At 56.0% G+C, this 26,194-nt stretch overlaps 7 protein-coding genes across 7 annotated transcripts in view; 4 read left to right on the top strand and 3 right to left on the bottom strand.

The window, feature by feature from the left end:
- The window catches only part of VDBG_00984 (predicted protein), a gene marked incomplete at both ends in the record, with an annotated part of 1,318 nt that extends 602 nt beyond the window's left edge, over positions 1-716 (top strand). The window contains 2 exons of the mRNA XM_003009255.1: positions 42-244; positions 484-716. Of these exons, the coding sequence (XP_003009301.1) occupies positions 42-244; positions 484-716 (436 nt within the window). The remainder of the gene's footprint in view (positions 1-41; positions 245-483) is intronic.
- Positions 717-1,715: 999 nt separating this feature from the next.
- Positions 1,716-2,181, bottom strand: VDBG_00983 (conserved hypothetical protein; the record flags this gene model as incomplete). The annotated part of the gene is made up of 2 exons (XM_003009254.1): positions 1,716-1,965; positions 2,042-2,181. 2 exons carry the CDS (start codon positions 2,179-2,181, stop codon positions 1,716-1,718), a joined length of 390 nt encoding a protein of 129 aa, XP_003009300.1.
- Positions 2,182-3,700: 1,519 nt separating this feature from the next.
- On the top strand, positions 3,701-4,764 carry VDBG_00982 (conserved hypothetical protein; the record flags this gene model as incomplete). The annotated part of the gene is made up of 3 exons (XM_003009253.1): positions 3,701-3,820; positions 3,883-4,168; positions 4,262-4,764. The coding sequence occupies 3 exons, from the start codon at positions 3,701-3,703 to the stop codon at positions 4,762-4,764; spliced, it is 909 nt and encodes a 302-aa protein (XP_003009299.1).
- A 476-nt stretch (positions 4,765-5,240) lies between these two features.
- VDBG_00981 (conserved hypothetical protein) lies at positions 5,241-7,624 on the bottom strand (the record flags this gene model as incomplete). The annotated part of the gene is made up of 5 exons (XM_003009252.1): positions 5,241-6,030; positions 6,086-6,524; positions 6,709-6,884; positions 7,359-7,497; positions 7,570-7,624. 5 exons carry the CDS (start codon positions 7,622-7,624, stop codon positions 5,241-5,243), a joined length of 1,599 nt encoding a protein of 532 aa, XP_003009298.1.
- A 6,690-nt stretch (positions 7,625-14,314) lies between these two features.
- On the top strand, positions 14,315-17,255 carry VDBG_00980 (conserved hypothetical protein; the record flags this gene model as incomplete). Its single annotated transcript, XM_003009251.1, has 5 exons — positions 14,315-14,526; positions 14,680-14,728; positions 14,839-14,912; positions 15,743-16,813; positions 16,961-17,255. 5 exons carry the CDS (start codon positions 14,315-14,317, stop codon positions 17,253-17,255), a joined length of 1,701 nt encoding a protein of 566 aa, XP_003009297.1.
- A 5,319-nt stretch (positions 17,256-22,574) lies between these two features.
- Positions 22,575-24,439, bottom strand: VDBG_00979 (folic acid synthesis protein; the record flags this gene model as incomplete). The annotated part of the gene is made up of 3 exons (XM_003009250.1): positions 22,575-23,547; positions 23,642-23,850; positions 23,927-24,439. The coding sequence occupies 3 exons, from the start codon at positions 24,437-24,439 to the stop codon at positions 22,575-22,577; spliced, it is 1,695 nt and encodes a 564-aa protein (XP_003009296.1).
- Positions 24,440-25,317: 878 nt separating this feature from the next.
- Positions 25,318-26,194, top strand: part of VDBG_00978 (oxidoreductase 2-nitropropane dioxygenase family) — a gene marked incomplete at both ends in the record, with an annotated part of 1,827 nt that continues 950 nt past the window's right edge. Inside the window, 3 exons of the mRNA XM_003009249.1 lie at positions 25,318-25,330; positions 25,477-25,738; positions 25,893-26,190. Coding sequence (XP_003009295.1) covers positions 25,318-25,330; positions 25,477-25,738; positions 25,893-26,190 — 573 coding nt within the window. The remainder of the gene's footprint in view (positions 25,331-25,476; positions 25,739-25,892; positions 26,191-26,194) is intronic.

The following is a 26,194-nucleotide window of genomic DNA, read 5'->3' as shown; positions in this document are numbered from 1 at the left end:
TTACCGGAACCTTCTGCAAACCCTACGGATTCTTCCTCGAGTTCTCCTTCCGAAGTCCTTCCGATGAGTCTTCGGCTGTGGCAGACGAGTCTTTCGACGACGAATGCCGCGGGTGAGGCTGCGACGACGACCGAAGCTGGCAACGCGGCGCTTCCCCGAATGACCCAAAACGCCGTCCTGGCAAGGTATCGCTGCCGTTGTCGGTGGTGCCATGGTGCTGTAAGATGTGTCGTTCTGCGCCTGGGTAAGAGTGGGGTGTAGTTTGCGTACTATAATATCGTCACGTTCGCAAATAGACAAGATAGCTATGATATCCGAGCAGCATCGCACAAACTCCCATTTCCTGGGCCTGGTTGCCGAATTGCACAGACAGCTCGAATCTCCCCTTCCTAACCTCTGCGTGTGCAGCAAAGACATGAAACACGCAGCTGCGTCTTTCGGAGTCACGACCATCTCTCGGGTATACCTTATAAGTAACGACAGCGAGTCGTGCTATACTTCCTGCTGGGCTTCTCGGTTTCATCTCAGTGCCAGTCGGAACATGCTCCATTATGATCACGAGAAAGACTGCCATGGTGCTCATTGCTTTCACGACTCTCTTCTTCGTCGGCCTCACTGGCTGGACCTACTGGCGGATCACCATGTCACCCCGGGCCATGGAGCGCGGTTATCAGCAGCAGCGGACAGACCGGCCTGACGAGATGCCGGGGGTTTAAGGGGCGATGGCTTGGCTGTTTTTTTTATTCTGCATCAACCGGAGAACTTGCGCGCGAGACTGGCGGGCGAGAGTCTTGATATTCAGATGGACCTGGACAAATGCTGGTGTTGTAGATGTCTAGGTCGCTGGAGCAACAGAAGAACTCTCTATAATACGTTCATTGTACCCTTCCATCATGCTGCGTGATTCTCACAGCGCTTCGTGGGCCATCATCGCCTCAGGGTGCAGCTGTTCGATCTGTCTGGTGTTTCTCGTCCCCTTCCTAGTCGTAAGAATAGACATACCATGCTGGATATCGCGGAAGCATGAAGGCTTGGGATGCAAGGCTCAGAAGGGAGACACGAAAATTTATCATTTGGAAGACGTATTACGAGAACGGACACGACAGATTGAAAGCGATTGCTGCCTGCGAGGACTGCCTGCGAGGACTGCCTGCGAGGACTGCCTGCGACGGCTTTGGCGATGAACAAGGAAAGCGTACGCTGGATTTTGAGTACACTCATAAAGCGCCGAGGGAGCATGAGTAGGACAGGCGCCACGGGAATGTAGGGAGGATGTCATAAGCCATGCCGAATGCGAAATGCTGCAAAACGCCGCCATATGAGAAGAAGACATGCATGATCATGGCATACCAACAGGACTCGACAACGTGGCTCGCTTCAGTAGCGCACACGATCCTCGCGCCCATCGAGCCAGCTTGTGCAATTGATGCAACGAACCGACTGCGCAGTCGTCAGTGATGATGCGAACGGGGGGGGGGGGGGCCGGAGCGTACCACTTCGGTGACGGGCTTCCTGGAGTACTTGCACTTCTTCGTATGCTTGAAGATAGGGTCGGTCGAAAAGAGCTGGTAGAAGTGGGCGAGGCCCCAGAGGGAGAGGCCCACACAGAAGAAGCTGACGAGTTGGTTGAAGAAAAGAACTATCAGAGATATCAGCAACAGAACGTCCACATCGAGCGCTTTCTATTTTGCACAATTCGCCAGGCAGCGGCGCCCTCATGGGACCGAACAATCTGTATAGAGCGTGGAGGAATGATGTACTGACCCATACGCCAAGACGACAGCACCGTCATCCTTTGCGCGTGCGAGTGTGGTGTAGCCGTCCTCGCGGTTGTAGTCGGGTCCGGGTTTGAGAACCGCAAACTTCTCCTCCATGTTGTGGTTGAGGGGGAAGATGACGGACAGCGGCGGCATGAGAATGTTGGCAACGAAAGAGTTGACGAGGCCTGTGAAGGCAGCGGCTAGGCTAAGGAAGGTGTGTGTGTGAATACAGATCCCCCGCGGTACAGACCATGCTGGCAGAGGGTCACGTCGGCACTCACATCAGACCGAAGGCTATTTCGAGGATGTTGCCCTGCATGGCGAAGTCAATGAAGCCGGACCACAGGCGGCGAGCCCTATCGCCGCCTCGGGACAGAAGGCTTTCCTCTTCATCGCTGTCGGCGAACGGAGGAGACGGCATGATGCAGATGAACACACTGCCGACGGCGGGATGTGTTTTGACGGTTGGGCGGTCTTTACAAGCACGTCCCGATGTCCAAGATCGGGGTGAGGGTGAGTAGAGACGAGACGAGGCAAGCTACGATGGTTTGGTTCTATTGGCGTTGGCACAAGGGGGCGGGACACGGCGCTGACGTCCGGGAGACCGGGAACAATGCAACTCCCTGTCGAGCGAAGCACGAGACAGGAACACTGCACACAGCGGGGGGGAAAAAGGCGCAAAGCTTGAGGCGGTCACGTTTGGGGCTGGTGAGGTTCAAAATGGGAAATGGGAGGCTGGAAGCCAGAGGCTGACAACTGGAAGCTGCTTTAAGATGAGGGTCCAGCTGTCTGTAGGTACCTACCTAGGCAGACAAGTGCTGTGACAAAAGATAAGGGGTCACGCGCTAGACGGATTTCATGCGGGGACGCGGTTCAGGGTCTCGGTGCTTGGTCTTTAGGGGATAGTCCAGCACCTGGAGTCAGGCGAGAACCACTGGGGGTCCATGCGAGAGCCACTGGAGGCCAGGCGAGAAGCCTGCGATTGACTGAATCAACAGCCACGAGTCGTTGAAGGAGTCGGCCCAAGCCACACGACTTCCACATGATTGGCTTGGCCAATCGTTTTGCTCCAGGTCCAGCCCCTTCACACGTTTATCAGCCACATCCTACTGGTATGACGGCATGTCAACAGACGTCATGGTCAAAACATCTCCCGCACGCGCCCGCGCCCTCGCCCACGCCGCCTCGTTGTCAATTTGGCCTAGCATTCTCCTGCCGTCTACTCCCCTCAAAGCACCATATTTCCAATTACGGATGAAATTTCTCAGCGTGCCAAATTCTGAGCACGTCAAACCTCGAAATGAGCGATGCCTCTTCCCTGATGTGGATGGACCTGTTGCTCTGCATGCGACTGGATCAAGATCTCCCCGGAAAGAAAACAATGACGTCCCAAATGGCACCCTACCTTGAACCCCTGCTAGGTACGTGTCAATCGACCGGCAGTGCAGTGAATCCAACCCCGTCTCTGAATCCATGTCTCGATCACCAGGTTGCCGCGTTTTCTTTGGTTGGCTAGCAAGCGACCAGGGGTGCATGATCTGCCTTTCTTACCCGTTTGCCAAGTTCTTTGAGACTCGTGAATCACCCTGGCCCTTGACCGGGTCGCCAGCTCAGGTCGGCAGGCTAAGGGATGGTAGTTGCATCATCGGCGAAGCCGTTTGGTGCTAAGCTTGCTCTAACCAAGACCTAAAATAGGTTCCTGTCTCGCTGGTGCCCCGTCTGGCATGTACTCGCCGTGTTGAACACTTACGATATACTCTTTTCCGTGCTCCTCTGGGCTTCCTCGCGATCAACCTCCCCTCCCTTATTCTGTGCCAGGGAGAACACTACTGGCAGCGACACCAGAACACGAAATACACGGCAAGGAACGATTACGACCGTTTCTTCAGCAAATCTGATCAAGTCGCCAAACAAGGCCTGCGTGATAGACAACCGCCAAGATGATGCGCTGTACAGTCATCCTGCCGTTCCTCCTCTCCGTGGCGGCTTTCGTCATATCCTTCCTCCTCCTCTTCGCTGGCCACAAGGAGGGCTTCATGGAGGACTATTCCATCATCAGGGTGCGTAGTTGCCATGCCGCCTTCGGGCGGACGACGCCCTGTAAGCTAACCAGCCTCTCCAGCTCAACACGTCCACTCTCGGATACGACGTGTTGTCCCGTGCCACGAGCGACGGCGACCAAGACCGCGGCGGCATCGGCGGCTTCATCGATGACCTCTCAGACGGTGTGACGGAATTCATCAACGACCTCGGAAACGACATTGTCGACCACTTTAGCGATGAACTCGGCATCTCTCAGTGGTACTCCATCCACCTGATGACCATGTGCAGCGGCGACTACGCCCCCAACGCCACCGATCCCGACGCCAAACACAACGTCACCAGCTGCACCAAGCAGAAGCCTGCCAGTACGTCGATGTTTTTGACTCTCGCCCAACCCTCTCCCTTACTGCTGGCCCAACGCGTTTTCCATGCTCCAAAGCTAACCACGGCCGCCCCAGACCGCGTCAACCTCACCGAGATTCTCGACCAGGAACTCGCGATCGGCCCCCTGAACCTCTCCCTCGCCGACATCAACTGGCCCGACGCCATCCAGGACCAGATCGACACGGTCAACAAGGCCCTCCTTGCCGTCTTCATCCTCTACGCCCTGGCCATCGGCTTCACGGGCCTCGCCATGCTCGGCGCCGTCGCCGCCTTCTTCCTCGACCCCCGCCGCAAGCTCGCCTCCCTGACCAACCTGCTCCTCACCCTGCTCGCCGCCATCGTCCTGCTCGCCGGCAGCATCGGCATCATGATCGGCAGCCGCAAGGGCGCCAGGGAGCTGAACAAGGTCGGCGAGGTCGTCGGCCTCGAGGCCGAGGCAGGTGGCGGCTTCATCGCCCTCTCGTGGGCCGCCTTTGCCGTCATGGCCGCCGCTGTCATGTACTGGGTTGCCATGTTCTGCCTCGGTAGGGTGCAGAAGAGGAGGGGGTACTCTGAGAAGCGGGGCGGCAGGTACTGAGACGAGTGTTGCTGCTCAGGTGTTTCTTTTTCCTTTGTGTAGTTGAGCTGATTCCGGTTCCTCGATGGCATCATATTGAAATGAATAGGGACGTGTCGCCGGCTAGCCTTTTTGTTATAGCTTTGTCAGCGGTTGAGCGAGACGTCTTGCACTTTGCGAGCCAAGGGGGGAGCCGTTCTGCTCTTTTGAATGGATAATGGCATCCGGTATCTGGCATACTAGGAATATACCTACAACTCACGACCCAGAAATGACCGATTTTCTTCTTCTTCTGGCGCAGTTGGATCCGTCACAAAGATTTGGAAGCCTTAAGAAACACACGTCTATCTTCCATGTATTTGTCATCCCCATGTCGCTGGCGAGGCAGTTAGCTCGGCTATCAACGGTGACATGTCATTATGATGTTACAGAACGTAGCAGCGAAGAGGACCTATCCAGTAAAGTACATCAGGGCATGTGGAAGCCCACGTCTATGTTCAGGCATGTCTTTCCATACCATCTCTTTCCACAGTAATGAACCGTCCCTTGCCAGCCCGCTTGCCCACGATCCGTTTCTCCACCTGCTCCGCGACAGCGAATGCCTTGGCCCGCGCTTCACGGTCTGCTTCGGGCGTATTCTCGCTTATCGGAAAACCATACCGGAGTCTCAGTGTCGTCATCTTGCCCCAGTGCCCCTCCCAGTCGATCCTATCACCGTCTTGGTCGTAAGTGAGCACAGAGTACCATGCCGAGCACCCGGTCAGGTCGAGGTACTCCAGTCCGTAGAGATGCTTGCTCAACCTGCGCAGCAGGATGATGGCCTCTGTCCAGTCGTCGTCCACGGTATGCGAGTAGGGCCCCGTGCCACTGTAGGGCACGTCGCGACCCTGCGCGCCAGCGATTGTCGAGAATTTGGCGTTCGGGGTGAGCGAGGGCTCAGGCCAGTAGGCCAGGCTGAGATGCGTGAGGGTCGGGATCTTGGCCGCCAGGGCAAGCAGTTGCTTTCCACGAAGCAGTGGGGGTGTTCGAGGGGCGCAAGGCGAAGCGACAGGTGTGTCAATTTGGGGAGGAGCCTGGCGGCAGAGACGGCGCGTCAGCCGTGTCCCAGGAGTCCTGCACAACCTCGACAGTGCGGCGAGCCGAGGGGGAAGAGCACGTCTGTCAGCTCGCGACGATAGACTGTGTGTGATGAGCGGACAAATCGAGAATAGTAGAAGGTCATTGTTGAGCTCGTTAACGGCCTCCGACACTAGAATTTGCATCCCTCCCTTCGTCATAGCATCCGCCCTGTGGTAGGACCAAGAGCCTGATATCGCTGGCTGTGACACCACGCTCCCCGTACGTGCCAATGTACGCGATCAGAGACGAGCGCAGACGACTGTGCAGGGAGCTCAGATAGTGCTGATTATAGACGCCCTGGAACTCCCACTCCAGAGCCATCTTCCTCAACAGCAGGTCTGTCATGGAGCTTCGAGCGGGCGCATATGTGCCGGGCAATTGGTGGAACTCTGCATGTACCGCATGATCGGTCGAGTGACCACCCAGCTGACGGGCGAGGTTGCTGCGCTGGACGCTCCAGCTCTGGGGAGCGCGAGGGCCGGGGGGCAGCCTCCTTCCGTTGGCATCATTCCTGAGCGGCCTCCTCGGTAAGGGTGAAGGGGTTTCTGGGATCTGGAGGATCTGTCGCAAGTTTGGGGGCAGGGTGATCGGGCCGCTGGACGATGTCGTAGACGCAAAGGCGGAGGAGGTAGGAGCCGAGGGGGGAGTGTGGTTGGACGAAGCTAGAGAAGATCGACGCAGGTCAGCCAGCAACTGGTTGACGCCTCTCGTCTGAGTCTCTGCCCAAGACACAGGTCTGGTTAGCGGATAATGGCCGTCTAAAGATGCTCAAAAGGACATGGCCGGTTGAGGTGAGGAGGGGTGCGGAGGAGAAAGAGGGGGGGGGGGAGGGAGAGCAAGAGGTACCTGGAGGGATGGGTCTGGAAGCGGATGCGCCGAGAGATGCCGGAGCGGTGGATTGCGGTTTTGCAAACTTGGCTTGGTGTTTCTTCTTAGGCATTGCCGGCGAGGAGGAGAGCGGCTGGACGAAGCTCGAAGCTGCTTGGATCAAGGCCAGCGGACACGGCAAGCCATGAGGTACTCTAAATGCAGAACCTCTTGTCGAGCCACGTGCCGTGGCAGGCGATGCCCGGGGCAGGCAGTGAGAAGGACGGGATGGTGTTCGTAGGATGAACAGAGAGTGTGACAACAGTCAGCCAGCGTCATCCGCAGGTGCTGACTGATGATCCCATTCGCATCCCGTCTTGAGCTGATGACTCCAACATGCTACCCCTCCTTCGGACCTTCCCTGAGGTGCACCCCCCCACCCCCCACTGGGGCCGCTGAGGCCGCTGAGGCCGCTGAGGCCACTGAGGCCGCCCTGGCGAGAGGCCAGACGCCCCACCACGTCAGGGGGTGTTGTGCAGGTAGTGAGGCGGGTGTCCCGTCGGGTCAGGGGCCTGTAGGGGCTGTCATCCGGTGGAAGGTACCTGTACCTACCTACCTAATGAGGGGCACCTAGGACCTAGGGCCTAGGCACGGAAGCTGCCACGAAGTGTGCCACCTCACTCACACACAAAAAAACAAACACCTGGTCCATGCACCCTGTCCACCTAGCCGGCGCTTTCACTCTGCGGGAGGGAGGGCGCGGGGTCCTACCCGTCCTCTTTCGAACGACATGCTGTTCTTGGAGCCCTTGACTCCCGTGGACTAGACCTACGCGGTAAGGCACAAATCGCGGCAAACTGGCGCCTTCATGGCTGTCCAGGCCGCCTCTTGTCTACATACATTTTTTCTTCGGCGTTGTGTTCGCTTCTTGCTTGCTGGCGCCCGACGACACCATTGCTTCGTGATTGAGTCTCCGCTCGCTCGAGGCTCAAAAGGGAGCGTTTCTGCTCAAGGCGGCCACGCGAGTCACAAGCCAGCAGCCGAGCTACCTTGTTCGTCAGCACGCCCGATTGCCAATCAACAGCGGGAAAGAGCTTGATGCGACATGGCAAGCCTGGGCCAGCTCACGCGTTATATCCAAGCCCGTTTGGTACTTCGATCTTACCTACACACGCCCGCCCGTCTTAACTTCATCAACTTGTTCGTCCCCAGGAACCAGTGGGTCTGGATCAATTATCCAGCTGACAGCCATAGCACGAAGGCTGATTTTGAGGCTGGGGACTTGACGTGGGCAAAGAGTTGTTTCCAAGGCTGCTGGTTGTGGATCCAGCTTGCCCTTCGGATTCCTTCTCCATTGGACTCGTAGCCAGTATTTCCAGACAACAATTTAGAGAAACACCCCATGCAGGCTATCAGCCGCTGCGATCCTTCGCATTGCAGGATCCGGCTTCATTGGACCTGCTCCCTCGGCCTACAATTGCTGACGCTGGCGGTGCCATTCGCTGCCCAAAATTAGCCCTCTTATTTTCGACGGATAGCGGCACCATTAGCCTTGGTGATGATTGGAGACACACATGTGCGTCCACGTCGGTCGAGAAGGGCACCCACCGAGGGGACGGGCTAGCCGGTCGTTAATCTTAGTTCACCACTCGGTGCGCAGCGAAGAAAGAAGGCCACTGAGCTGGGCGTTCAGGGGTAGGCCGAAGAGATGGCGTGACTCCTGTAAAAGCCAAATCTGGCTCTCATGACGCCCCTGGCGGGTGGCATGGCACACGCCCAGCCGTACAAGTGACGATTTTGTGTGTCAAATCCTGAAGATCTTGTTCAACGTTGCATGCCCACATCGCGTGGTCATTGGAAGTGCCCTTTGGGGTCTGAAACCAGATATGGGAAGAGCTGGCAAGTCTGTACAACTCACACGGTGTTTTCAATGATCCCCTTTGGTGCTTTTACAAAGTTGATCCTCGTCTCGGTCAAGGCGAATGGGCACTGGCTTTGGCACGTCGAAGCCATCGGGCCCGGAGATGGCCGACCATAGCAGAGACACCCTCCAAGTCAGTAGCTACCGCAAAGACGGACCGGCATGTGGTCTTGACTCCGCTGTGTGGCAGCCTTTGAGACCAGTTCTCTGGCGGCACCGCAGGACCATGGTCTGATTTCACATGGCCAGATTGCCGGCCGGGAGGAGTGAAGCCAGGTCATTTGGCGGGATGGGTTGGACAAGAAGGAGAGCCAAGTCCCCAATGCGGAAAGAGAAAGCGAACAGATCCGGAAATGTTCTGTTCTGACAGTTCGGCCCGATGCCCAAAAGTCACCGCAAGTATGGACCAGAATGGTCTCAACACCCCTTGCCGTGGCCTTCAAGAGCTCCATGCCGGTAGTTGAACAGCCGAAACCTGTAAAAGTCGTGATCGTCCCGAGGGCTTGGTTCCAGGTGTGCCTTTCATTTCCACGAGTCTCGAATGAGTACGCAGATCTGAAATTTGTGGTCGTCAATGGTTGACAGCAAGAAGTGTGCACTTTGGTGGGTCTAGAATTGAGGTGCGCCTCATCTGGCCGTCAAAGCGGTATTCGTCCACAGTCTCTATGTCTATGCCATGAGGCGAAGATATTTCTGGCAGGTCCAGGGTTTCATGGTGAGCCTAGTCGTCGAAGGAGGCCAGTTTCGCGTGAGATACTGTCCGCCCTACCACTAGTGTGATTCGCCCTTCAGCAAAGGCTTGCTCACTTGAGTCAAATGGTACGACTCGGACCGATCCGTCTGCCTCTGGACGATTGCGCAAGCTCGCTGAATCCCAATATACGTACCTACCTGGAGGCCAACTAGGCAGCAGAAAGGTAGCGTGGCCGACAGGTAGACCCTCAAACCACCAAGTTCCATATAACACATAATCGGGAGCTCGTGGCCATGGCATCTCCTCTTTTATTCGACGGGGCAAAATTTGAGGTGATAGCCTAACCTACTATTTCTCATCTCGGAAAAAAGCCACAGCAAAATGAACAATGAAAAAAAGCGAGCCTAGTTGTAAAGGGTGCGAATCAACGTTCTACTTGTGGTTGAGATACGCCAGTAGCTAAGCGTCAAGTTGACCCGGAGAACCGTACCTCAAGGTATACTGAGTACATTACATACCTACCTACCTTGGATAAAAAATGCCAGCCTTGGTAGCCATAACTCTCTTCTGTAAAGCCCGCGATACTAAGTGTTTTCAAGGTCAGTATGTAACCATCTAAAAATAAAAGGCACAGGTTGCGGCCAGAGAGCACAGGTGAAGAAAAGCCAAAATGGCTGCCGCCTGTGATGATCCTGTGGAAAGAGCCACCTGACAGCCCCCTTCCTCTAGCCTCCGCTGAGTTGTGTCAAAGGCGCCAAGGCATTCATGGGTCCCCGATGTCGCTTTCCAGGTCGATCAAGGTCCACTCAGCGCGAAACTTTCCCTTCCCTTTCCAGGCAACCATCGACCTAGGAACGTGGTATGTTCACTCAACTGTGAGCATCTTGGACCCTGTTCCGACAATCATAATGTTCGGCACCAAACGTTCGGCTCGGGCCTTGAAAGTATCCAGAACATGGCCGCAATATTCAGCCACGGGTCCCGCCGCTTACCGACAATCAATCTAATAAGGTTACCATGAACTACCTATCCACGGTGCCATGGGTAGGTAGGTGCTGGACAACCCCGATGTCGTTATGGTCCGGCAAACACAGTTGGTACCACCCACCTTCTCGAACCACCTGAGCGCTCAGTGCGGCTCCACGTACAGCCTCCTGCGTGTCCGCTGAAGACCAAACCAACATGGGCGCCCACGTCCATGTGTCTTGCCCGCTTGAGCATCGGCAAGCCAAGTCTCCACGGACCCGACATTTGCAGTCAAGCAATCCCCAAAAGATGTCGTCGTCTCTCCAGTCCATGGACTTGATGACGTATCACCTGGTACAAGATCCGAGGCAATCGGTGAATGCAGAAGCATGGGAACGTCGCAACCATGGTCTTCCTCCTGAGAGCCTTGCCGTCGCTTCACCCATGGCTTGAACCGAGAAAAGAAACATATTTTTCAGGGGCATACCATCAGTTATGGTGCTATTACGGACAGGGGACTAACGAAGCAGTCCACAGGGCGACTCAATTATGCCCTTAGTCTCGATTCATCAACGTGTCTAACAATGAACTGGAAGAGATTACGGCCCGATACGACATCCTGGATATCCCATATCGGTATTGCCCTCTTGCATTATGATCCGTTTTACTTTACATGCAACATTGGCCTTGCTCCAAGCGAGTATGTTGGTAGCTCGCTTCACTCCACGGTGTCAATGACCCAGCCATTGTAGCCTCCTTCCTGACTACAATGGAGTGACTGATTTCTGGCTGATATCTGGCCGTTCCAATGATGATCTAGACCTATTATGTCTGCAGCAGCCGAACTGATATCAGGCATGCATACGGTATGCTGCTCCAGTTTTGACGAATACGTATACATTGTCTACATTCATGATTCGCGAAAAAGCTCATTCTAATCCACGGGAGCCTGCGGCGAAGACACTGCAGCAGATGCATCGTACCCGCCCGGCCGCCTTTCTCGACACGAAAAAGTGCAGAACTCTTCCATGTTCCTGACAAGGAACAACAGACTGCCCTGTGCGTTGGGATGACCTTGTATGGCCGAAGACCCAGACTACTGGTGCAGCCAAGACTGCTCAACATTCTCGGATAGTCGCTTTTGCCATTGGCCCACTTAGCAGGAAGACAGGCAGATCAACCGATCAGTCGCTTGTTCAAGAGATGTTCCCTGTCTGGAAGTGCCCTCAAATCTCTCCCCGAGGTTTGTTTCTAACAGCGGGCACTCAGCTGGGCCAGTCTTGTTCGCTGGGTTGCCCTACCTTTGAAGCTGTGTTGCTTCACACCTCTTCATATCAGACGACCATCCCGGGCCTACTTCCAGTCCCGAACGACTTGAGTGCTTTAGAAGATCGGCGGAGAGAGACGCTGAATTTCTAGTTCTACGATCAGATTGAGGATCTCGTTGATTGTCTCCCAGACATAGGTTAGGGATTTCACCACCCGGAATCGGTGAAGCTGCTCGGTGGCTGGTGCCTCCTGAACTACCCTCCCCGGTCCCTTTTCGGTATCTTCCGTCGAGGTCCACTTCTTCGTAGAAAAGATCAGCAGATATTTGTAGACATGGCCTAGAACCAGTCAGCTGCCTGAGACCTCTGGGAGAATTCTAGGCGTATCAGACGACAACATAAGCCTACGCCATAACGTCAATCACTCTCCGCATGTTGCAGTGACGTTGGGAACTCATAGCCGAATCACAGCATCAGGCAATCCCCAGCTCAGGTGGCGGAGTGTACCAGCTAACCATCCATGAATCTTGGCTCCACGGCTGCAGCTTGCCGCAATAGACCATTCGTTAGCCAGGGAAGATCCTTCCCAATCAAATCATGTTTGTGGCGTTTCAATTTGGTTTCTGGGTGACGGGTAGCTGCAGATTTGATGCATGGAAGGGTGAGGATCAGGAGAATGCTTCCGGTGAACCAGCCGGGCTGACGAGGGCCATTGTGTTCTGCCCATGAAGCAGACCTCGATGATACCCGAGTGAAAAGCCGAAAGAGCACGGAAGCAGTGCTCAATCTAAGACAGTCTGGAAAAATGACAGACATCAGGTATTAATGAAGGAGCATCTTTCAAAGTACAGTAACATAGCCTCTACAACCTACCTACGGCTATGTCTTGTCGTCGAGAGGTTGCACCGCCAGGCACGAAATCGGTGACAGAGAGTTGCTCGCGTTGAATAATGGCCATATGCGACGATATCACTAACAATGACCAGATGAAGGGTTAGCTCTTTCACCACCCGTAAGGTTCCGGAGAAGAAAGGGGAGGGGGGGTGTAGTCCTTCCTGAACCACCAGGATCTGGGCGGACAGCAAGCAGCCTTCCACCCCTTCTGACTACATAAACGGACCCTGTCGTCAACCTGGGAGATAGAGAGGAACGGGAAATTCATCTCCCCACATTTGGACGTCTCGGTTTTCTTGTCTCAGACTTTGCGCAACCACCCTTCTCATGCGCGCAGAGGCCTTGGGATCAGAGGACTGACCGACGTCCTCCGAGCTGACCTTTTCGCCCTCCAAGGAGGCCCTGAAGTATTTGGATTTAACCTATGTGTGTTATCTAGCCACTTGTTGACATCCTGTGCCACCGGTTTCGAAAGTTACGTATTTGAGCTTCTCAGCCCTCGACCATACCGTCTGTACGATCAAAGCCACATCTGGGTTGGTGGTATGTATATATCACCCTCGCATCCAGATCCTGCACTTCTCGTCCTCTTGTGAGAATATTCGGCGCCTATCTTCTCAAATATTCTACCTACAGATATTTGCGTATTATACTGAGAGCTCGATATCTCTACTACTTCCGTCCCGAGATTCGACTTCACAAAACGCGGCGAATCTCTTTCTCCCCGTCACAGAGACGCAGACGAGCCCTTCATCGACGTTCTCCCTATTAAATACGGGGACGCCTATTCTTAATCTGTGAGCTTCTTCTTCTTCATCTGGCCCTTTCCAACATTGAACACCGTGGCATGGATCACCCGCCAGCTCTTCAGACTTGGATCTTGTCATCACTCACATTTGGGACCGAGCTTTCTGAACTCCCATTTGCTCACCCACACTCGAGTTATAAACCTCATGGAGGTCTATATGGGTAGACTGATTCCTATCAACGACTAGGAACTACGATCGACCAAGAAGCTGCTAGTCAGTGCTATACAGCTTCTTGAAACCCCAGATCCTCGGCAGCCAGAAGGTGCCCAGCATTGGAGCAAGTTTTTGCTTTCAACTAGTGCTACTGAAGGCAGGTTGTTATATTTGTTAATTCATCCTGCCATCTTCATTGAATCTATCATTTGCTGAACCGGGGAGCATGTCGCTTTTTGGGAGGGTCACTCTCTTGGTTTCAAATGGACTGACTGGGCAGCAAGTTTACAGTCTCGAAATCTACCTGTTTTCCAAGCAACCTATCACGTCGATAACAGATGACAGGGGCATTTTTGGAGGTCAGATCTAGCCCTGAGGCAGCTGACACTGCAAGCACTGACTGCTGTATAGATTGTCAAAGACGTTGGAAACGAGCATCACGGCACCGACTCAAACTTCTACTGCAGTGGCATACGATTCGGTGTGCCAGTAAACAGCGGTATGAGCCATAAGGTAGGCCTGATTTCTTCTGATACTTAATTAGTCCCACGGCCGTCGGCTGTGCTGGATTACGAGATCCTTCATGAAAGACGGGCTGAGGGCCAGGGCCTGAATGTCGCAGCCGCTTCACACAAGATTGCCAAGTCGGCCGACCCAACAAAACACCAGCATTCAAAGATACCGCTACAACGACATGAGCCATGGAAAACATGTGGAAAGAATCGGATTACACTGGCTAGTGCGGATTGAAAAAGGGTTGGTATCTTGTCGTGGGAGGTGAGTCGCTCAGCTTTTCTTCATCCTTCAAAGTCGCAATTCGCGATTGCGGAAGGCTTCGTGAAATTGTGGCAGAGATCCTGGCTTTCTTTCGCGACCCAGGGCAGACTTACTTTTGGGTGGTGGGCCAGACACCAGAGATGCAGCCTTCTGTGGTTCCAAAATGGCTTTGCTCAGACTGTCTCTTCTCCCCAATCATCTTCTTTGCCCAGAAACGGTACTGCAAGAAAGGGCAGCCTGCCCTTCAGAATGCACTCTCGTGTCTGTGCCTGGTATAACAGGTCTGCTCTCGGGCACTGGTTCTATGTACCAGTGGGGGACTGCGAGGTACTCAGTTGTACTCTTTCGCCCCGAGGACACAGTGCTCCGGCACTAGTTTGTCAGGCCGCCAGCCTGCTTGAACAATGCCCTCACGCTCAGCCTTCCCACCGCCCTCTGACAGTGCTTCAAATTCTGGCTCGAGTCCATTATTGTACCGCCAGGAGGAGTCTCGCTAACAAACGGATCGTTGTGATTCACAGGTCACAGCCAGCTTGCAACGGACTATAAGCGCACGACCCCTGCCGGGCTGACCCAGGTTCACCAGAGGCTGGACCATAGCTCCTTGCAGAATAATGCTTGCATGATCGCAATCTCCACGGATCTAGGTATCTGAATTGAGAAGGCTGACCTGTGTTGTTGCTATAGACGGACTACGAGCCATCTCCAGCTCCTCCTGGGCTGGAATATCTGGATATACAGCACCAAGGACATAGTATACCGTAAGTTCCGAACTCCTATTGGTTTTGTTCGATAACCAGCCTGGCCGGCGGTAAGAGAATGACGGGAGCCACTGGATTATTCCTTGCTGTCGGCTTAAAAGCCCACCATCTGCACGTCTGCTCCCTTTCTCACCCCCCCCGGACACAACTTCACTGGCATAAGCCCGGAACCCCAACAACATCCTGACATCTTTTGCCCTACATCTCCATTGTCCCCTTGGTGTTCCCCGACGAGGCGGCGAACCTACAACCCCCGATCCTAGTCACGCAAGCGGCCGATATGCGAACTCATGGGTAGCTGCTTTGGCACCGGGTGTGCTACCTAGATTCTGGACACTGAGGTCTCTGTCATTCCGCGATGTGTGGGCTCCCAGCTTCCGACCCTGTATACCGTGTCCCTGTGCAACTCCAGTGCTGGCAGTAGGACGAGTCGGTTGCACCGACACTGTGTCTTGCATGGGGTCGCAGTACAACATTCACTGTCCCAACCCTTCAACCTTCCATGCCTGCAGCGAGGATCTAGCTGAGGGCAGCCCAGCTGACTGGTAATAGATACGACCACAATACCAATGCTGCTTCTCTGTCAATAGACGGCCCAACTCAACCGGCGCCTGGACTGATAAATCTTTTTCATCCGCCAGTCTTGAACACAACAACACCATATTCCCCAGACGGGGGCGCTTTCTACACGTCCACCTCTAACATATACCATACCCTCGACGTCCGACCTCGCTTGGGATCGAAGTAGGTCTTGCTATGAGCTTTGGTCACTTTGAACCACTGTCCTTGGCTCCAGCTTGTGCGATCAATGCTTGCTAACCGACACAAAGCATCGGCAATCCTCTCGGCTCGTCCCTTGGCCCTAGGACGACGGCATTGCCGCACCTTGGGACCCAGATCAGCACTCGAGACCAGTATTCGACAGCCACTCCGACCTTCAAAAGGCCGACTGAGCATTTGTCGAGATCTCCTTCCTTTACAGCCTCTGTAAACAGACGACACCCTCTGTCGCCGACACCCAGCCCCATCACCAATTTTACGAATGCCGTTAGAATGGATCAATACTCTTCGAAGACCTCGGCCAGCGTGCCACCTCTGAGTTCAATCACCACTTTGGGCAATCTCTCGTACGCCGATGCGTCGTCAGCGACGGGGACACTACCCGTTAAGATAGAGATTCAGGGCAACATCGACAAGGGCTTCTTCCAGTCTGATTGCGAATGGACGTGCTACAGGCGTAATTACTTCTCTTGTATCTGTTCTTACAGCCTGTCACCATACTATCCTTCCCAGTCTTTGCAATTTCAGCAACTCGGCTCCAAGCAGCCACTCAATGTCTTCGGATTTGCCATGTCGATTTCGGCGGTCGTTGCCGATAATGACAGCCACACCATTGAACTTGTTCAGCATACACCGAAAAGAGACAAGGGGCCTATTGCGAAGCCTGATAAGGTTCGTCTCCTGCCAAAACCGCTGCAGCCTGTTCACCATCCTCTCGGGCTGTACGCACATGATTCCGGAATGGGAGGACCATCAAGAATGGCGTATCCGGATGCTTTCAGCGGCGGCCATCATGCAGGCGATGCATACCAGAACGAGCATACCTTCGAGAGAATCCAGTTCAAGCAGGCCACGGCGAATAATGGGAAAAGACGAGCTGCGCAGCAGTACTACCACCTCGTCATTGAGCTCTGGGCAGATGTCGGCGCACAAGCAGCCGAGAAATTCGTCAGGGTTGCTTATCGGAAGTCAGCAAAGATGATCGTGCGGGGCCGGTCCCCCGGGCATTACCAAGGAGAAAGACGTGGAAGCACGAGCAGTGGACCGGGCGGTTCTGGTGGAAGCATGGGTGGGTTCAGTGGCGGAACGATGATTCCTCCCGAATTCCCTCCTTCCGGGCCGTCGATGGGCCCAGTATACGGTCATCATTTTGAACCGAGGGGAGGGATGAGCGGGTTTGGACCAGCACGCCATCACCATGAAATGCGTACGAGCCCATGATCCCCCATGACGATATCAAGCCCCTCGACACAACAAAGGGATACCAGTATTACCCAGGACCGATGTATGAGGGGCCGCACGGCGGACAAGGGTGGCATCGACGTGTTCCACCCACACCGGAATGGGCATGACGGCGCCCTGCCCCATATGGCAGCCAGCCTCGAGCCACCGCATGACAGATTCAAGAGGGATCCCGAGGCGGACATCCTATCGGGTCGATTTATGCCTGGGCCGCTCGCAGTCAGCAACCGCTGTAACACATATGAAGGCAAAAACACCTCCACAGGCTACTATCCTACGGCAGTGCCACCAAACAACATCAACATTGCCAATATCACTTAGTTTGCTGGTCGGTCGTCTCACGATACCGGGTTTCGGTACAAGATAGCGGCATACGTCGATCAGCACAATCTTCAAGACAACTGAAGGGCCCGAATGCCGCACAAGAAGACAATGGAATATGGGTATGGCTGGCGTTTGGGCGTCACTTGTGGCTTCGAATCACGGTGGAAGAAAAAGGAAGGAAAGACCTGTCACAACATTGGCTGGGATGACACCAAGACAGGCAAGAACTTCTCTTAATCTCGAGACACGGTGGGCTGGCAGGAACGGCTTCAGAGGAGATTTGGACGCGAAAACTGAAACGAAGTAACGGGACAACGAGCGAAGAATATCAAGAGAGTGAATACCCGGGGTGCGCTGGTTTTATATTTCTTTATCCGTCACTCGCTCTTCCAAAAGTAGAGTCACTCTATGTCGCCATCTCTTCTAGCGTTTCTGGTTTCTTCCTCTGATTCTCGATAGTTGAACATGGACAGACAGTCGGTGTGAACAAGGAATTGGTGCACTGGGAGAGGACGGGGATGTACGAGGGATGGTGACAAGTGGGTGGGCCACGAGCACGAACAAGATGGGTCGGCGGACAACGGATAGGAGCCACGCACCGAGGCGCATTAGCAGGGCAATGCCGGTGTATGGTATGTTTCGATCTCGGGCCAGGAACGAACGTTTTGCTCTTCTCCTAACAACGAACCACTGACTTTGCCATTTTCTGTTGCATCGGCTCACATACATGGGAAATTTCGATCACGATGTCGTTGCGGCAAGTGTCCCACGCTGTGGGGCGTAGCCAGTCTAAACGACTCGCGTCGGGCACGACAGGCAAGCTTTCGGGCCCGAAGACGCTAGATGGGAAGCGGAGGGCCTTCCTCCTCCATCGAGAGGGGGGGACGGTATGTGCAGGCGGCACCGGGTGCGATTTGCCCTCGCAGCTCAAACGAAGGGCTTCACCTCTCCTTCCTCCGGCGAAACGATTCAGTGAGACATTGCCCTGGTTGCTCTCGAAAGCGATGGCAGATTTCAGCCGTGACGCCCCCCGAACTGGAAGTCGGGCTCTCAGCCGGCCACGCCAATACGCCTGTGGCCACTGTGCCCTCCAGCCTGGGTTTGAGAGACTGACAGTTCCCTGGGCGATGGCCTAGAGTCGCTGGCTCGCTTGCTTCTCGCTGCGAGACCCGGTAGCTGTCCCGAGGGCTTGCAACTACAGGTCGCATACATCCGTGACAGGGGGTGAGGCATCGCAGCGAGCACCCATTCGGTCAGACAACGACCCTGGGCGATTGTGCCCGGTGATCTCTGAGTCGAATCAAGCCGCAATACGTAGCGGGAGAAGCCATAACACGCAGAAGACATTGCTCACGCATACTCACACCTCATCAGATGACTTTGGAAGGCCGCAAAGGAGAAATACGGGCGGGACTGCAGGATGTTCAATTAAGGTTTTCGCACTTGTCAAAATCCGGGCGCGGCTCCGGATTGACTCGGAGCATTTTGACTCAGAGCTCTCACATCACTCGATGATCGATGATCGATGACTGCCTGAGCGGATGATCATAAGTGGAGGAAGAGGAACGGGAAAGGGGAGGGTCCACTTGAGGGAAGGAGCATCATCCTCGGGAGGGAGGAGGCAAGAGTTGGGCAAAAACGAGGCATCGTGTAGCAGGCGACAGGAAGAAGGCACAGCAAGTGATCAGAACAAAGGCGAGACGGGAAAGAGGGACAGCACTGTGGCCTGTGACTGCCCTAGCAGCTGTCTTGGTCAATGCCTCTACAGAGCGGACACGCTTGCCTAGAAAACTCGATGGCGTGGTGGCTAGGCCTTGGAAGCCAGGCCCAAGAGCGCTATTTTGGGCCTTCTCTGGCTGCCCGTGAGGTGGTCGCGCCCGTCCCTTACTTCCCCGTCGCCGCAGGCCCAGCGTGACCAGGCCTTCCTGACCAAGTGGCAGGCTACCCCCACTCACAGCACGCACCTTCTCGACCTTCTTTAGCCTTCCACTGTTCTTTTGCACTTACCTTACCTGACCAGGTCCCTACCTCAGCTAGGTCCAAGCCGCGAGATACATTGCCCAGCCTTCCCACACACAAGCCGGGTGCACAATACTCACACGCACGAGGGGAGCACCTGACCTTAGGCGTGAGACCATATCCTCAAATGAACTCTGGCCCATCACGGTCCCTCGCATGCCAAAATCATCAATAATAAGGGAAGCAGGCGAATCCCAATGTAGGGCCAGACCGAAGCCCAACAGATAAATGAGAGGCGTGCGTCAACCCTCTCAAGTCGTCCCGAATGGAAGAGGCTCGTGCTGACGGTCCAGCCCGACTCTCCCGCTGTCAGGAACCTCAGAAGAACCACCAAGTACCTTTCCGTACCTCCATACCCTCGTCTCTGGCCTCGCCTCAGGCAAAAGACGTGCCATGGCCCCCAACGATTTCGTCTCGTTCGCAGCGCATGTAACCCCTGTCGCCCTAAAGTCCAGCTCCATCGTCCCTGGACCACCGGTCACGCGTCGGAATCTACGACGACAGACACGGCGCACTACTTGAGGGTTTCTCCGCCTAGCTGCTCGGAAGTCACCACAGCATCGTGAGTGTCGTGGCCTGCATCAACACCACCGAGTCTCGTCAGCCAGCGCCTCTGTAACCTTTGTCGGGCGAAATAGCTCGGTCGGCTTGCTTTTTCTTCTTTTCAAACACGGACATCCTGCACACGGACCCACTCAACGTCGAGTGCTGTATTCGTCAGTGACCCCAGTAGACTGCGTCAGTGGCACGCCTGACAGAAACATCGTTCCGCACGCGACAATCCTCGGGCGTCCGTTTCACGAACCGTCATTGCTCAGCCTTACACGGTTACGTCTTCTCCAATCCTGCTGTCTCAGCTATATGGCCAGCCCATTAGCCATCCCCCATCTCTCGGCATGTCTCACCGCATGCCAACCAACCAACCTTTGGCACCTTATGATGCAAGTGTGCCTGCTGCCATCGCGCGTGAGAAAGTGCGGAACGCAGACGTGGACCTTTATTCGCCTTCAACCCAACAGATCCATTGTCCACATGGGTAACCAACACTGGCACTCTCGTCCATGCCGACCGCCCGGGACATCGTCGCTCACGGCCTGCATCTCCTCTTGCCTCTGTGGCCCAATCGGAAGAATCCTGTGGCGACAAGCTAGCCAGACGCCCCCTAGAGCCCACCCCGTCGCCGGCGGTGTGGAGGGCTGCTCATCCACCTGGACCGTGCAAAAGCTGACTGGTTGGCCGTACTGACCTTCACAGGCACAGTCGGAACAAGGTGAATACGCCTCATAGACTCGCCATGGCCAGCCGTGCTTCCGATAACCGTCACAACCATGGCGTTGTGGCTTGTCCGATCGGGAGCCGCTACGCATTGGGATTGGCTCCATGATCCCAGCATGTGCAGCACCGTGCTAGACAGCACCACGCAGCAGAAACAATGCAGGCCGGGGAAAGGCATCGCCCTCACCAGGACAACACGAGCACATGCGTTTGATTTGGGACTGGGCCCGAGACCACGCACATCAACGCCTCGCGACTCCTCCCACCCATGCCACTTACAAAGGCCTTGGCAACGTCAAAGGCTCACCTGGACCTGACGCCAGTGTTTCGAGCTGGTCAACAAGACCTATGGCCTACACCGGTCTGGCGTTGCCGCGGGGTCCTCGCCCCCTGACTGGGAGTCCTTTTTTTGCTTGTCGAAACCGGTGTGGCGAGCGTGTGGACGTGGAGACACGCTGCTACTGCGATGGCCCTCCCACACCTCCATGTCCCAGAGCTCATGCAAGCGTTGTGTGCATCGATAGCCGGGGTAGGCACAGTGCAACGGCTGCCGGGCGCCATACAAAGACTCTCCTACGTTCACCGGTCCCAGCTGCTCGAGACTTTGCTAAGCCTTTGACCATGGGCCCTATGCCAGCGTCAGGCCAACAGAACCAGCCAGGGCGCCTTGATGCCATGATGACTGAGCGTTGTGGGTGACCAGAAGAGGTTGTCAGCGAGCCTGCTGGTGTAACCACCCAACATCCGGTCGGTCTGGGCGATCTGCCTTGCAGGAGCTGATCAGCGAAGCCAAGTCGGGTGCTGACTTGCTCCTCTGCCGTCGGCTGCCTGCCGTGCTGAAGGCGGGCGAAAGATATCCAGTGTTCTACTCCTTACCCGCCTCATTTACAAAGCCTGGGATGATGACCGGGCCAATGGCTCACTAACTCACACAAAGCAATGTAACCCACGGAGGCCCACTTGTTGTGCTTGACGTCGCCTTCGCCATGACCATGTGGGATCCTTGGGGACGACCCAAGGTGCATCTGGACTGGAGCAACCATGAGGGCCACTTGGCAACCTTCTCGCACATGTTTTGTCGAATTCTGCTGAAGGCGTAAACAAATTGGATGATCTGCATATCTCGTATCTCGCCATCTTTCAGCTTCAAAACCAGTAGGGCATGACCGAATGATCAAAAGGCCCAACCTGACAGACATGCTCAGGCTTTAGCAGGTCGAGACCTATAATGCGACAGCCCAAGACCGGGTTCCTACCGGAATGTGCTTCGGCACCTAGGTGGCCTGTCGTACAGGAAGCGCCGCGCCCGTCCACGAGAATGACTCTGCCAATGACGGAAGCCGGCGAAAGGAGGGCCGTTCAAGGGGCAGCACTAGCAACACGGTAGTGCGGCAGCACAGCATGTGGCCTTGACGGGTTGGAGCAGTGTACAGTCCGGCAGGCAAGGATCTTGCGGTTTTGGGGATGAAGTCGCACGGGGAAAAGCCACCAAGATCTTGCTGGGACGCCGTCGCACGAGTGGTTTTCTTTTTACCGTTTCCGCTTTTGTTCTTGGAACTTGAAACCAGTAGCAGGCATCGCTGTGTAATCCTTACCTTTGAGCGAGGGCGGCTGTGACCATCTGACATTCGTCGGATTCCAGCGATGGCATTCGGAGCATGCTCGACCCGAGAACGTCGAACTGGACTTGAGTCGGAATTCTCTGAGGCATTCGAGAGTTCGCAGTCCTCGGATGCGGTCTAAGATGCATAGTATAGGATCGCAAAAGATTCATTGCCGACAGTACTGGTTAGTGGCCTGTTCTGTGATGAGTCAAAACTGAGTGTGACCTGGCTTCGGACCTGAACTATACTCGAGGCGCTCCTTCGACAGACACGGAGGGGGCTTGCCCTGACGGCGTTGCGAGGCAGTTCGACTTGACACGGTTGAAATGTGGTAATTGATTGAACCTTTACCACCAGGTATAAAAGTCTTTCTATGATACATGTGTCGGCCGCACTCTCTCTATGTGCAGATGCGACCTCATCTCCTTCGAAAGATAGCATCCGACATTCTTACGACCTGGCACATCTCGACAGCGTCATGAACCCGCACGACGTCGGCGCCGCCAGAGACGGCCGCGGCGACGGTGGCGGCAGTGCCCCAGATGCGCTCTTCGGCCTTAGGGACGCCAGTGACGCGGCCGATGAAGCTCTTGCGGCTAGAGCCGATGAGCCAGGGAAAGCCCTCGAGGCCGGGCCAGGCCCGCAGCTCGGGCAGTCGGCTCAGGAGCTCGAGGTTCTGCTCGCCCACCTTGGCGAAGCCGAGGCCGGGGTCGAGCACAATGCGCCAGCGGCGGATACCAGCGGCCTCGGCCTCGGCGACGCGCTCAAGGAGCTCGCGGGCGACGGTGGGGATGAGGCCGTCGGGGTAGTCGTTCAGAGAAGACATGGTCTGTGGGGTGCCGCGCATGTGCATGAGGCAGACGGTGGCGCCAGCGCGAGCGACGAGGGGCAGCATGTCACGGTCTAGCTGGCCGGCGGATATGTCGTTGACAAAGTCGGCGCCTGCAGCGAGGGCAGCCTCGGCGACGGGGGCGCGGTACGTATCGATGCTGATGGGGAGGTGGGCGAGCTCAGGGATGGAGCGGACGAGACGGATGGCCGGAACGACGCGCGCGATCTCCTCCTCGGCCGACACGTCGGGGCGACCCGGGGCTGAGGACTGGCCGCCAATGTCGATCATGGTGGCACCGGCGGCGTGAGCGGCAAGGAGAGTGTCCGGCAGGGATGTCGAGGTGTGAACGCCGCCGTCTGAGAAAGAGTCGGGGGTGATGTTGACGATGGCCATGACATGTGTTTTGCGGGTCGGCGTGAGGGCCGTGATGAAGGGCGCCGGCGCCGGCGCGAGGGGCGTCAGGGGGGAAAGAGGCGGATGAGAGGGGGTGAGCTCATTGAGGTAGTCCTGGGTGAGCTTCCAGGGGTTTGAGGCGTAGAGCGGTTTGGCGGGGATGAGTCTAGATCATTGTCAGCCGCCGGTGTGTCTCTCTCTCTCCAGGCATGCTTGAGAATGATGCATTCTTGGGGGCAACGAGAGGGTTCAAGACATACTCGGCAAGTGGTCGCAGCACAAACTCCCTTTCGGGAATGCCGACGTGAGGGACGGTGAGACGGTCATGACTGATCGTCTCATCACCGTACAGAAGAATGTCGAGGTCGATGTTCCGGGGCCCCTTGTCGATGAACTTTTGTCGACCCAGCGTCCTCTCGATATCCTGCAGTACGTCCAGCAGGGCGAGGGGCTCCAACTTTGTCTCGACCTGTTCACAGAGTTGAGCAAACAGAGAATGATTTCACACACAGGGGGCCAGCTCTTCCAACAGCAGGCAGACGAACCTCACATGCTCCATTGACGAATCTATCTTGCTCTAGGACGTACATGGGCTCCGTCTCCCACAGGCTGCTGGTCCTCGTCACGCGGACACCGCGGTCATCCATCTCACGGCAGGCCTTTTCGATCCAGCCGACCCGGTCGCCGAGGTTGCTGCCGAGGGCAATGTAGGCCGTGACGGTCTTGGGCTCGGCGGGGCCGGCGGGGGTGCGACGGCCGCAGCCGCAGCCGGCGACGGGTCTGCCGTCGTCCTCCATGACGGGGCTGCTCGTCTTGATGTGCTTGGTCCTGCCGGGCTCAGGCGCCGCTGACGTGTCCGTGGTGGGGCCGAACGCGGCCGTGGTGGTAGTCGTCGTGTTTTTGGCTATTGGCCAGGCGTGCTTGGTGAAGTGGTGTCGACGGGGAGCGTGACGGCAGACGGCAATGGACACCTGGTGAGGGCAGCGGACATGGCGGAGCGCGGCTGACTGGGAGCAGCCCCTGTGCAGAGTGGAGGCAAAAGAGGTGAGTGATTTCATGGTCGACTCGCCTCACTTCTTGGATGGACCTCGACCTGCCTCTCAGCGCTTGATTTTTTTTTTCAGGGGGCGCAATTCGCTCGAGAATCTGCGATGTCTGAAGGGGATTGGATAATCGAATTGGGTTGATTGTTAACCGTGATAGTCAGCAATACGAGCTCGTGCATCTTAGTCATCTTTGGGTTGCCGTGTGCGGTTGCGGTGCCGGTGCCAGGTGGTGATCACCGGGTGCCAGTCGTCAAATGCCAGGTGCCAGGCACACTGGGTCTTTGCCTTTCCCTGGTCGATCCATGGGACGGGAGGAAAAGAAGCTTGATTTGAGAAGATGCAACATGGGCACTGCATTCTCGCCATGTTCTTCGAAAGAAGGTTTATCACGTCTCGTTTGCGTTTCCCCGCGCCGTTCGATCCTCGGGACCCCCCCTCCAGACCTCGAGACCTCCAAACTCCAAGCCTCCAGAACCAGGCCACGCGCACATTCGTCCCTCGGCAACTTTCCCCAGATCTCAACCGGGTTCACGCCATGCTGTTTGCGGCATAGCCCCAGAGATCACAGGTGAGCCTCGGCTCGGCTGAGGTCCAACTGTGGGGGAATGCATCAGGACAGAGCAGCGACCGCGGCCATCATTCGACACGAGTGCCGCGCCCGCCGTCCTGGTGACGCCCTTTAAACAGAAACCATCCTCCGAGATCCTTCCTCGTCTTTCTTTCCCGCCAACAACCACCTCTCTTTCCATTTTTCAACCCTCCTCCCTCATTCTTCTCAGCGATCCTCTCTGTCTTCATTGCACAGAGCCATCTTTGTTATTTGATCCTCCAGATACCCATCACCCATCTCTCGCCCCCCTCCCCCACCTCCAGAAAAGAAATCAGACACAATGGCGTCTCCTCGTAAGTGCCACACCCACTGTCACATGCGCGAGTTTGGCAAGATGGCCCAGAAACCCTTCGCCTCCCACCCTCTTGCGATGTAGAGCAACAAGATACAATGTCGAGCAAGAAGAACAGCGCGCTGACATGAGTTTCGCCCCCAACAGAGAAGATCCGCACCCCCATCACCGATCTTTTCAAGATCAACCACCCCATCCTGCTCGCCGGCATGAACGTCGCCGCTGGCCCCAAGCTGGCTGCCGCCGTCACCAACGCCGGCGGCATGGGTGTCATTGGTGGTGTCGGCTACACCCCCGAGATGCTCAAGGACCAGATCGCCGAGCTCAAGGAGCACCTGACAGACAAGAACGCTCCCTTCGGCGTCGACCTGCTGCTGCCCCAGGTTGGTGGCAGCGCGCGCAAGACCAAGTAAGCAATGCTCCCTCGCCGCTGACGCTTGGCACTGGCACGTGCCGGGCGCTCTCTCTCTCTCTCTCTCTCTCTCTCTCTCTCTCTTTCTTGCCCCCCCTCTCCACACCCCAGGCCATGGCGCAACCTCGCTGACCTCGCCCTTTCTCTCCAGCTACGACTACACCAAGGGCAAGCTCGACGGCCTCGTTGACATCATCATCGAGTCTGGCGCCAAGCTCTTCGTCTCTGCCGTTGGTGTGCCCCCCAAGCACGTCGTCGACAGGCTCCACGCCGCCGGCATTGTCTACATGAACATGATCGGCCACCCCAAGCACGTCAAGAAGTGCCTGGAGCTCGGCGTCGACATCATCTGCGCCCAGGGTGGCGAGGGTGGCGGCCACACCGGTGACGTCCCCACGACCGTCCTCATCCCCGCCGTTGTCGACCTCGTCAAGGGCCACAAGTCCCCCGTCA

Source organism: Verticillium alfalfae, genomic scaffold (genome assembly GCF_000150825.1).
Source record: "Verticillium alfalfae VaMs.102 supercont1.1 genomic scaffold, whole genome shotgun sequence".
Lineage (NCBI taxonomy): Eukaryota > Fungi > Ascomycota > Sordariomycetes > Glomerellales > Plectosphaerellaceae > Verticillium > Verticillium alfalfae.
This window is presented reverse-complemented; position numbering and strand designations above follow the sequence as displayed.